Source organism: Colletotrichum karsti (genome assembly GCF_011947395.1).
Source record: "Colletotrichum karsti strain CkLH20 chromosome Unknown Scaffold32, whole genome shotgun sequence".
Taxonomy (NCBI): domain Eukaryota; kingdom Fungi; phylum Ascomycota; class Sordariomycetes; order Glomerellales; family Glomerellaceae; genus Colletotrichum; species Colletotrichum karsti.
Genome location: NW_024065932.1, coordinates 279328 through 291749, shown reverse-complemented (window position 1 = coordinate 291749; position 12422 = coordinate 279328). Strand labels below are relative to the sequence as shown.

General features: G+C 52.2%; 2 protein-coding genes across 2 annotated transcripts; both read left to right on the top strand.

Annotated features, from left to right (window-relative positions):
* Window positions 1–499: 499 nt before the first annotated feature.
* CkaCkLH20_09155 (uncharacterized protein) lies at window positions 500–3661 on the top strand (the record flags this gene model as incomplete). Its single annotated transcript, XM_038891870.1, has 1 exon — window positions 500–3661. The coding sequence occupies one exon, from the start codon at window positions 500–502 to the stop codon at window positions 3659–3661; it is 3162 nt and encodes a 1053-aa protein (XP_038742803.1).
* A 5753-nt stretch (window positions 3662–9414) lies between these two features.
* On the top strand, window positions 9415–11427 carry CkaCkLH20_09154 (steroid monooxygenase; the record flags this gene model as incomplete). Its single annotated transcript, XM_038891869.1, has 5 exons — window positions 9415–9541; window positions 9591–9823; window positions 9877–10017; window positions 10078–10815; window positions 10942–11427. 5 exons carry the CDS (start codon window positions 9415–9417, stop codon window positions 11425–11427), a joined length of 1725 nt encoding a protein of 574 aa, XP_038742802.1.
* Between the last annotated feature and the right edge of the window lie 995 nt (window positions 11428–12422).

Below are 12422 nucleotides of genomic sequence, written 5' to 3'. Positions count from 1 at the left end.
GAGGCATAACCTACTCCCCTCGGACTCACAGTACGATATGTAGATTCGTTTCCGCATCACTCATGTCTGTACGCCTCAATTTGACACTGCTGCATTGGTCCAAACGAAGTTGCTTTTCTGTGGCATTCAGTCCGGGTAGGCCGAAGGATTCTGTGTCGCTTGGACTAAGTGGGCTTCCTGTAGGACAGCACGGCGCTCAACGAGAGCTGAAAGTCGTCAGCGAATCAATTTGGTTTTAATTTCGGTTGTCTGCGAGGGATGAGTGAGCTTTATGATGTCGCTGTGCAGGATGAATACCACGCTCCGATTTGTAGTAGCCTAGACCGTCATCTCACGATTGTTTACTCTTTTCACGCTCACTTTCATTTCGACACGTTCACTTTGCCAACCAACATCATCACCACCACCCTTCATTGTAAGTCAACACTAAGCCCCGCAATTTCAACCATCCGAATTGAACCGGTACTGATCATGGTTTAGAGGCTCACGTTTGGCAACAATGTGGCTCATCGACACAGATACGCTCCGGCTTGTGGGGGTTCAAGGCGACCCTCAGGAGGACTATGCCATACTGTCTCACACATGGGGCCGAGATGAAGTGACATTTTCCGTTTTCCAAGCCATCACTAAGGCATCCGAAAGGCATTCATTTTCAACCCTAGACGATATGAGAGAGCACATCGGGGTTACCACCACAAGTGGTTATGGGAAGATCAAGGACTCAGCAAAATTGGCAAAAGCCCAGGGCCTCAAGTATCTTTGGGTCGACACATGTTGCATCGACAAGACAAGCAGCGCCGAGTTGTCCGAGTCTATCAACTCCATGTACCGCTGGTACCAGAAGGCCAAGGTCTGTTACGCTTTTCTGCCTGATGTTGAGCCCGTCGCCGCAAACGATCCATTTGAAAAGAACTCGAGCTTCCGGAAAAGCCGCTGGTTTACGAGAGGATGGACCTTGCAAGAACTCATCGCCCCGACGACGGTTGAGTTCTATGCCAAAGATTGGTCTTTGATCAACACCAAAAACGCCAGCAACAACAACTTTTGCGACCTTCTGATGCGCATCACCGGAATCAACGCATCCGTTCTTGGAGGCACAACGTTCTTGTCCGACATCAGCGTGGCCAATCGGATGCAATGGTCAGCCACAAGAGAGACGACTAGAATTGAGGATTTGGCGTATTGTCTTCTTGGTATCTTCAATGTCAATATGCCACTTCTGTACGGCGAAGGCATGCGCGCCTTTATTCGACTACAGGAGGAAATACTGAGAGAGACGGACGACCAATCGTTGTTTCTCTGGGGTATCCCGGCAGACGAGACACCAGATGGTGATACTCTCTACGGGCTGCTCGCTCCTTCGCCACGCGCATTCTCCCAGCTGGACCTCGATCGAGTCCGGCCGCTCCCTCCCTCAGGGGCACAGCAGAGCACACCAGCAAGTGTCACCAGTCAAGGTCTGAGGACAAGTCTTCAGCTCTTTCCGTTCAAACCCGACTCCGACATCTACTACGCTCTGCTAGACTGTGTCGCCTCCAGATCTCAAGACGCAGCCATTGACTGGAGCCCTTGCATCATCGTTCAGCGTTTATGGGGCGATCAGTTTGCACGAATCACGTCTGCACAGGGCTCTGTGGCCCTCTTCCCCGAGGATTCCCTGGACGAAAACGACGGAACGCTCGAGAACGTTTATGTGAAGCAAAGTCCCTTCCACGCTTTGCCCGAGTTGGCGGTTCAGACCAAATCGCGCCGGGGAGACAACAGAAACTCGCGCCACCTGGAGTTCAGAGTAGCTTCGGCGTACCCGCCAGAGAGGTGGGATTCCACCTTGTCCATCATACGGCCCAAAGAGCCTCAGTCAGGAAGACCATTCGTGGTGTTGCGATTCGTTTCGGACGGAAGGAGCATCACATCGACAATGGACGTGTCAATCGGACTTCGCCGGGTGCAAAAGCGTTGGGAGTTGTGTTACGAGAAGCTCCCTTACGCCGACCGCCGTCTGAACCAAGTGTTCTACGAGGTTTCTGGGCTGGAAATACCGCTGGACCGGAAGCTTTACGATCCCAATGGCCTAAAATGTGTGAGAATGAATGTCACAGAAGCCAATCGAAGGGGTCGACGATTTATTCAGATTGGTCTGTCCGGTGCGATCGAGCTCGACTCGGCATCTACTGGGAATGCAACCGCCTTGGAGATCATAGCTCGAAGACCTCGAAGTTCTTCACATGAAATATCTGAAATCACTCGCCAATGCTTTTACGAACAGGGTCTATCTTACGTTCTGACGCCCGAGGTTCGACAGCTTGATGCGGTTAGGACGAGGCCTCCGCACTTGAAGTATTCCCCAGGATACTCGACCGCCAGTCTCGACGCCGTCGAGATCGATCCAAGCAAGCCGTACGCCAAAATGATAAAAGCGGTTCGAGCACGAAAGGAGAGAGAAATCAAGTCACTGGTCAGCAAGGATCCTCGAATCGTCGAGTGCGAAACCGAAGAACAGGACAATTTCAGGCCGATACACTGGGCAGCAGCACTTGGCTCTCAATCTCTCGTCAAGACGCTAATCAAACTGGGCGCCGACAAGCGAAGCAAAACCAAGAGCGGTTATATGGCGATTCACCTGGCTATATTTCACGGACGCTTCAATCTCGTTGCGTACTTGTTGGAGGAAGAGCAGGCGATTCAGTTCAAAGCGAGTCCTGACACTCTGTACCGATTCCTGACGGATCGGCACGAGTCTGTACTACACATCCTATCGGCCCCGGTTTCGAACGGATTCGCACACGAAGGTGTGCGTAAGGCCATTGAGAATGTGAAAGCGGAAATGGGTGGTGTTCATTCGATGTCGCACATGAACTGGCTGGGCGAAACCCCGCTTCACCGAGCTGCGGCCTCTGGGGATCTGAACGGTATCAAGTTCTTGACAGACTTGAGCGCGGGGGCTGGCGTGAGGGACAAGCAGGACAACTGCGGACGCTCCGTTCTTTTCCATGCGGCTTGCGGCGGCAGCCGTACTGTCATCGATCACCTCCTGGACCTAGGAGCTATGTTGGATCTGGCAGACGAACAAGGCCGCAGTCCGCTCCACGCGGCCGTCATGGCCAACAATCCGGAAGCCATCCATGCCCTGCTAAGCCGGGGTGCGAATGTCAACAACGTCACCCATGAGATCGGCCTGACACCATTACACCTCGCTTGTCTGTATGGATTTTCCACAATCGTACAGCAACTACGAGGGGCCGGTGCGCGTGTCAACCAGTGGACGACTGGGAGCCTGTCATGCCAGCCACTGCATCTTTCAGTTGCTAACGGACACCACGATTGCGTTTATGTTCTTGTCAACGACACCGCCTGTGAGGTAGACAGCCGCTGTAGCAGCTATCTCTTTCTCACAAAGTCTGATTCTGGACTTCAGTATCAAGGGGACCTAGTGAAGCTCCAAAAGCCGTTGAAGCCTGTTGACCTTGCAACTAGTCTGGGTCTCAGCGGTATAGCATCGACAATACAAAAGCAGAGCACCTATGGCATCAACAGGTCGGGAAATGGAAGCAATGCGGGAGAAGCGACGCCTCCTGACCGATCATCTAGAGCAGAGGCATCTAGTGCCCCGACGGGTCCCCTGATAGGTCTGCTTGGGCTCGAGATGCTCAGCGATGATTAGCATGCATGTATTATTAAATGCGGTATTCGAAAAAGCTTTGTGGTCATAGACGCAGTCTAAATCTCTTCATGGCGTATCAGAGCTTTTGATTCAGATAGATAGATCTGTGCATACGAGACGCAGAAGTCCGTGTATGTATATGGGTATTCGTCGAAACAACTTAGCCTCAAACCTTTACTTGACCAAACCCCGTGGGGGCATCGAGCCCTACACAACATGAAGCCTCTTCCATGCAGAACTTGTTGAATCTGGCCCTCTCCAAGCCATCTCCCAAAATCCTAGCGACTTCCATGGAAAGGCTAGACTTTCGTCCAAGGTACCAAAGCGCTTTTACACAATTCTCGCAACGGATGAACAGCTCCTCGCAAGGTGTCGCTCCCAGCCCCGTTTCTCGTCTTCCACCTGTAGTCTCGTCGAGTAGTGATAAACCAGCCATGGCGAATGAACGTATGAGCATCATGGTCCAAGGTTCCGTAAGAAGTGCCCCCTCATTCACGGCGTGGTGATACTCCTCCAATTGGCCGACGTCGTCTTGCCTTGGAGTTGAAGCACTCGCCAAGTCAGAAGCCATACGGCTGCTAGTGTTGCGCAGATGGGCGGCAATTCCTGTTTCGACTCGATCACTGGCTTTGGACTGCACACTGAGCCCCTGCTCGTCCATCAGGTGAATCGCGTCGGCCAGTATCATAACGGCAAGTAGCCAGTGCCCGAGAAGACACACGTACCAGCTTTTGACTTTTGGCGGGAGCGAGTCGTGATACTGTATGCAGTCTTGGAACAGCGGTCCGTATGTCATGTTCCAATGTCGATAGACCGAAAGAGCGTCTTGGATGGCGTTTTCGATGGCTTGCTCGCCCGCATCTCTTGCAGATAGCGTCTGAAGTCTTGTGATCTTCCGAAACAACAGAACTTTGACTGGGGCTGCGTCTCTGAGCTCCCTTGCGATTGCTCCTTCAGGACACGGCCATCTTAGAGGCGCCAGCTTTTGATGTCGCTTTATGATGAATCGGTCGTTCCAGTCCGAGGCTGAAGTGGCTGGTTTTGAGGGATCACTTTCATCGTCCTTCCCTCTACCGCTCAAATCTTTACTGTCTTCATCCGAGACCGCGAGTGGTCTCTCAGTCATTGCAGCAGTTAGTGTGTCGAACATGACCGCCAGCCAGAAAATCAGCTCCAGGGTTCTTCGTTCTTCACAGTTGGCGCCTTTCCTGCCAGTTCGACTCATAACGATTTGGCCTGGCTGACTTGAGGTGACCTTTCTGTCGAAGCACTCGACCCGTCTCCTGAGAACATGAAGTCGTCGTGCTCCTCGCTCCACATAAACGTTGTGCTCATCTCTTGCCAATGCCTCCTGGATTCTTTCTGTCAGGTTTCCACTGCATCCCGTGAAATCGGTCGCCGGCTCGGAAAAGAGGAGTTCTTCTGTGTCAGTCGCATACTTCTGCGTCAACCCAAACACCAGCTCAGCAAAGGCCACCTTGAAGGAGTTGACCTCCGAACAGTCATCAAGATGTTTCCTGGCTTGGTTCCAAAACGAGGATTGTAGGGTTGCGTCAAAATCTTCCCCAAACCCCGAGAAAGATGCGTTGTCGTTGAACATTGTGGTATCGTACCGTGCTTGACTCCTCTGGCTTCCCTGAGCCCACTGCGCGGTGAAGGCCATGATCGAGAAATGAAGCGCTCTCGTAGCTTTTCGGTCTTCGAGTGTGGTGAGTGGCTTAATGCCAAGTGAACCCAGCGACTTGTCGAGTTTGACGACACGGTGGTAGATTCTGTTTGGGAAGCTCGAGCTTGAGTCTCGGACTTGGAAGTCGAGGTTTTCCGACTTTGCTGGTGTCAGGTATGGGCAGTTCTGCTCCGTCAACCAGCAAGCCAAAGCGCCTTCCATGACATCATGATAAAGTTTCATGAGGTTATCCGTCATGAGTCCATTGTTCGTCCGCGATATCATCTGCTGAGCTGGCGAGAAAGCCGAGATCCCACCTGGTTGAAAATTCACCTCCCGTCTCCCTTTCCAAGACCTTTTCCGTGGTCTTGCAGCGGCTTTCATCATTGGTGTCGGCGTGAGTCCGGTCACTGAAGGATCGTGCGCGGATACGACATCTACTTCGTCCAATCCGGGCAACTCATCCGAAATGCCACTTCGCAAAGATGTGGACGAGGAGGCCGGAAGAACGAGAGACAGATCGTCGGGGAAGGAGTCGGAGCTGACCGTTTCGTTTGTTGGAGACATCATGAAACTCTCGCTCGTCGCCTGGAATAACGGCCCCGACAACATATTTTGCATATCGGGGTTTTCATTTTGAAGAAAGTTTGTCTGGTTGGGATCCAGAAGGTGAAAGAAGTTTTGAAACGTCTCGCTCTCTCCCACGAAGACACTGGAGGGTAGAGCTGTTGCGTGTGTTGACTTGGCCCTCTTTCGGCTGGGAGGAGGTCGATTATCGGAAGTTGAAGATTGTCTTCTTTCGCGAATTTGGAGTTGTTGCGACCGAGCCCAGTCGAAGGTGCATCTCTTGCTGGTCTTGAGGCAATTCGAGCACGGTCCGGTCAGATCTTGACAATCTGTCCCGATGCTTAGCCTTAGGGCGGACGTTAAGATTTCACAAGGAAGCACTTGAGCACTTACTGGCGTCCCATTGTAACTCACTATCGAGACACACTTGAACGTCCTTCACCGCTCCGGCGTCGCATGCTCTCTTGCCTTTCCGACATTGATCACAGCTGCTGTTCTGTTTTCGCATCGTTGCTGATCGTGACTGGAAGACGCTGGTGCTGGTGGAGGGATGAAGGTGATTACGTAGAAGAGATGTCCACGCAAGCCGATCAGCCAAAACCCCCAAGTTGCCCCCAGTTTCCCCAACGCGGCCCCCGCTGGTTCTCCTGTGATCTTTGAACTGTCCGGCCATCCGAAACAGCTTCGGTGCAAGGAGCACCTTGTCAGCCCCGCGTTTTAGCTGCATAGAAGAAGCGGGGTGCATACGGCTTCTCTCCCCGTAGCCTCTCCAGTCCCTGCAGCCTGGTATGCTAAAGGTTGGAAGCCATGTCATCCGAATGCCAGCTGTCACCTGCGGCGTTGTGAGGGTTGCATGAATCCGGTGCAACGGAGGCTTTACTCGCTGAAGAACGTGATCGAGGCTATCTCCCAGGTGGAAGTGGATAGTCTTTGAAGGCAATATAACCTGCCACTTCCAGATGAAGGGTCAGGTGATTTCAAGTTGTGAGACTTCTCTCTTCGCCACTTGCATGGACGTATCAGACGAATTTGGTCTCCGAGCTAGGCTTTTCACATACAATTATGAACGATACATTAAGTACACATCTGATCCAGAAGCTCACACGTTGGTGGTCTCCCTCACCTCCTTGAGTGCCTTGTACACCGTCGCCTCAAGCTGGACCCAGAGGCCCATCACAGAAAGGTCACAGAAAGGCAGTATCTGAGTGCAAATCATGCCGGCTATACCATTCTCTCTGTCACACCACCAGAACAAGTTGGGCAATCCCGCCCAAAAAGCTGTCCCGTTCGACCGTCCAGTTGCTCCGCCTGTGATCATGAAAGTCAAGCCCCACCCTTGCGGCTCATTCCCGTGAGGGTAGAGATCGGGGATGGGATTCGTTAGTTCCGGCTTAGCATCTGGGACACCTTGTCTACCGAAGTCTGGAAACTGAGGGATCTGGTTCGTGAACATCTCATCCACCGTCTCTTTCTTGAGAATCTTGGCCCCTGTGATGGGACAGGTTCCGTCGTTCAGAAACACTGACAAGATGCCTATCAAGCTACCGTCAGTCTCAAGTCGTGGTTCATAGGAGACGACAAATGATACGTACGTGTATACTCCTGAGGCTTCGCGAACAAGCCGGCTCCACCGCTGTTGAGCGTGCTGGCGATCTCCTCGTCTGACTGAGCGACCAGAGGACGATGGTTGGGATGGTCTCTTGTGACAATGTTGCCATCAGGTTGCTTATAGTGCATGTAGGCAAGTTGAGCCTTCATCGATGGTGTAGGGAACATGTTGACATTCTTCAGACCAAGAGGCTGGCAGATGTTCTGTTGGATATAGTCGTTGAGACTGGCGTTCGTGGCACGCTCGAGAGCAATACCAGCCCAATCGATGCCAATCTGTAAGCGCGTCAGACACTCATCGAAACGCAACTTCGCGTGCTTCAACTTACACCATACTGCCACCTTTCACCAGGCTGGAAGAGAAGAGGCTGCATCATGTCCCGGATGCTACCCGAGAACTCATCGAGGCCGGCCGGGAGACTCCATTTGCGAAGGTTGTGGTCGAAGAAGGTGTATCCAAAGCCGGCAGTGTGTGTCAGCAACATGCGGAGGGTGATACCTCGTTCCTTGTCCACCAGCTTTCCATCCGAGTTCAGAACTTTGACCTCCGCCAGTTCCGGGCACAGCTTCTCCAGATGCTCTGAATCGTCCAACTTCAGCAATCCCTTCTCTACTAATTGCATACACGCGATTCCGGCAACCATCTTAGTACATGAAGCAATCCAGAACACATTGTCGAGATTCATCGGCTCATCGGAGGAAGACCCCCGCTTTCCAGCAGAGTGAGCGAACTGCTCGGTGCCGCTGCGGTCCACGACCACGACAGTAGTGCCTGGGAGGCTGTTGGAGTCTTTGGTAGCATCGTCTACGAGACTTCTCAGCTCGCTAACAACTTGGGATGAGAAAGACATGGCTGATAAAGCGAGTACCAACTTCTGGGGAATGAGCTTGCAATGATGAGAAAGAGAATGAATGAGACGAACGATGACGCTTGAAATGCGAGGTGTAAGAGGAGGGTAGCAGAGCCTGCGGGTGTCTTCACCCGAGGTTACGGTGCAGCCTTAAGTAGAGCTGAGTTGATAAGCGTCCTTGGCATGCAGCCTCCAATATTGACAACACCCGCATGCTACATATACAGAAGAGCCAATTCACGTCAAGATGTGTGCTGCAGAAATCAAACAACAACTCAGAAACAGAAACGAACCTATCCAATGGAACTCGTCAGTGGGACCGAGGTCCATATCATGTACATGTCGACTGAGAAGACGAGGCATACTACGGGTCCGTCAAGGATTCAAGGAAACACAGTTACCTGCCTTCCAGCTGGTGCTTTCTGATTTGCCGAGGACAGGGGGCAACCCTCCACGATGGCGACACGAAGGTTTTCGTTTCCCCGCAGACGCCGCGGCAGCACGGCATATGCGGATCCGCGCCGACCGATGGACAGCTCTCCGCACTTCGCCTCTGCGACATTCCCGCACCTTCGCCGGGCACAGGAGTGCGGATCCGCAATCTGCTATTTCCGGCACACCATGGCTGACGTTGTGCGGCGACAAGTGGGAGGACGACGATGCGGAACAGTAGGCTTGGTGCAGCTCGTGGACTTGGAGCCGCCGGCCGTTCTTTGCCAATTGATCGCGTCCAGCTGTAGCAGCGGATACGCATTTGCATCTGCGGGCTCGATGTGATGTTCTGTTCCAATTGTCCTTGAGTGACATCCGATGCGACTGCGGTTCAGCAGCATCTGGCGCAGCCGCTGTGATCCATACGGGGATCAAGCTTCCTATGATTGAAGCTCGCTCGTCTGATGTCATGGTTAAGCATCACTTCAAACGAAACTGAAAAGACCCCTCGGCAATTCATGGGTGATATAAGAATGCTTCGAAGTTCCGTCATTGTTCAGCGGTACAGACTTCATCACATTAGACTCCAAGAATTAAACAGTACGCACAGTAACAGAAGCATCTCAATCATGGCAACTACAACATCCGCCAAGAAGTTTGCGACCGACCTCACCGACTATTCCGCACGACGTCAGACTACGGGACCGTACGCCGACAATCTCGATGTAGACGTTCTCATTGTTGGCGGCGGATTCGGTAAGCAAGCGGAAAGGATTGAACTCGCATGGCGCTAACAGCCTCGCAGGGGGCGTGTTCATGTTGAAGACCCTCCGGGAGATGGGCCTTCGCGCTGTCATCTACGAAGCAGGGACTTCTTTCGGTGGCACCTGGAGGTGGAACCGATACCCCGGAGCTCGAGTCGACTCTGAAGTTCCCGAGTATGAGTTCTCTTGGCCAGAGGTCTTTGAGGGCTGGAATTGGTCGACCAACTATCCCAACTATGAAGAGCTGCGGGCGTACTTTGACCATGTCGACAGAGTGAGATTATCCTCTGAGTTGAAAGTCCGATCTACTAACACCAATTCTCACAGGTCCTGAACCTCTCGAAAGATTGCTCGTTTGAGACGGTCGTAGTCGGCGCTCAGTTCCAGCCTACGGAGGGAAAGTGGCACATCAAGACAGCCGATGGTCGTTTGGCAAAGAGCAAGTACTTCATTGTTGCAGCTGGTTTTGTAAGTCAAAAAGTCACCTCGTCCTCAGTCGAGATCTCTTAATACTCATTTCCTTCGCAGGCATCCAAGCGTTACATCCCTAACTGGCCCGGCGTCGAAAAGTTCAAGGGAGTCGTCCACCACTCCTCGTTCTGGCCCGAAGAAGACGTCGACGTCCGCGGCAAGCGATGCGCCGTCATCGGCACCGGAGCCTCCGGCGTCCAGATCTCACAAGAATGGGGCAAGAAAGTCGGCGAAGACGGCGAGCTCAAAGTGTTCCAGCGAACGCCGAACCTGGCCGTACCGATGGGCAAACGACCCCTGACACCGGACGAGCAGAACATCGCCAAGGGATGGTACCCGCGTCTCTTCCAGCTGCGCGAGAAGTGCTTCGGCGGTTTCTTCTACGGCATGGTCGAGCGCAACACCTTTGACGACTCCCCAGAGGAGCGTGAGGTCTTCTACAGGACGCTCTGGGAACACGGGGGCTTCAGGTTTTGGCTCGGGAACTACAAAGACATGCTGTTCGACGCGGAGTCAAACAAGCAGGCCTACCATTTCTGGTCGAAGAACGTGCGCGCCAGAATCGGAGACGCCAGGAAGAGAGACATCCTGGCCCCGAAGGTCGAGCAAATGCCTCACTTCTTTGGTGTCAAGAGGCCGTGTCTGGAGCAGAACTACTACGAGCAATTCAACAAGCCCAACGTGGACGTGATCGACATCAGCAAGAACGGCATCTCCAGCTTCACGGAGACTGGCATCCAGTTGGAGGATGGATCTCACTACGAGTTCGATGTGGTCGCCATTGCTACTGGGTTTGTAAGTGACACCAATACGACGCATCAATGGAGCTACGTGGTACAAGTTTACCCGAGCCATGACCTCGTCGTTGTCCCAGCACATCTCCACATTAGCACTGCAGAACAAACTAACTCAAAGCTTTAGGACATTACCACCGGCGGCATGACAAACATGGGCCTCAAGAGCATCAACAACACCTATCTTCAAGACGAATGGAAAGCCGCAGCAAACACCTACCTAGGCACCACGGTCAGCGGATACCCCAACATGTTCCACATGTACGGCCCCCACGGCCCGACCTTGCTCAGCAACGGCCCTTCAACTGTCGAGGTCCAGGGCCGATGGATCGCTCATTGCATCCGCAAAATCGAGCGGGAGAGTATCAAGTACATCAACCCGACTGATCAGGCGACGAAGACTTGGAAACAGAGAATCAACGCCCTCAGTGATGCCTCTTTGTTCCCCACGACGAGGTCGACATACATGGGTGGGTCAATGCCGGGCAAGGCGTTCGAACAGGTCAACTTCGCGGGTGGTATCCCGCAGTATGCCAAGGAGATTCGGGAAGCGCTGGATGGTTGGGTTGGGTTTGACATTGTGAAGGATACAAGAGACAGAAGCAGGATTTGAGGTTCTTCTCGTGGATTGGTCTAGTTCTTTTCGTACACGGCAGTCCAGACGTTAGCATTTGATTATACTCAGACACGGTCATCTCAGAACCTCCCAAAGCGAATTTCATCAGGCAGAACCACTCTAGTCAATAGACTTGACCTGTAACTTACTCCTCAAGCTTCATTCATTCACATGGTTGAAGATAGGGGATTACTCTTTTACAAAGACATATTACCATAAATTTAATTCCAGACTCTACAATGTGTTCTGAATGAGTTCATTGACCAGCTTCCCTCCACCCTTGCAGTGGAATCAGCGCCGGGCGGCTTTCTAGATCAGGGCAACTCAAAGTAAACTCCATACCGGAGCCTGCCCCAACCCCAAGCCACTACAAGGTACGTCTTCAATCCCTGCCTTTCGTTGTTTTCACCTTAGGTGATGTATTATATTTATCACATAATCTTACGACCAATTAAATGCGGCAGAAGACGGGCTGAAGACAAGTTGCCTTTCAACTACATGCAGGTGCGATTCCTCCCAATACCAAACATGAGCCAGACTACCCACGACCTTTTGTATCAATGTTCATTGGCAATTCAAAAACGGTAGTCTATGTTGCTCAAACTTGTATTATCTAGGTAGTATGGATGGGTGAGAGGGGATGGCTGCGTGTGCCAAAGTGTAGAATCAGATAGAACTATCATGACATTACCCCTGGAGGTAAGAGAAAACAGACCAATGCTCAGTGCCTTCATTAGGCAATCCAACGTAAAATTTTCGCTCCTTCGCTCTTTTGAGTCTGTTTACTTCACTCTTCAGAGGGGAAGAAAAAAAAAAACTCCAAGTGCCTTTCTCGCTTAAAGGTGGGAGATACCTCAACTTAGCAGGCTAGCACAACTTTTCATCCCACCTCACATCAAAGAAAAGTGAGGCAACGTTCCTTCCCTCTTTTTTATTGCTCTTTCCTTGGGAGTAGAAGGGTTTTAATTCACTTTGGATCCTTAGCGTCGTTT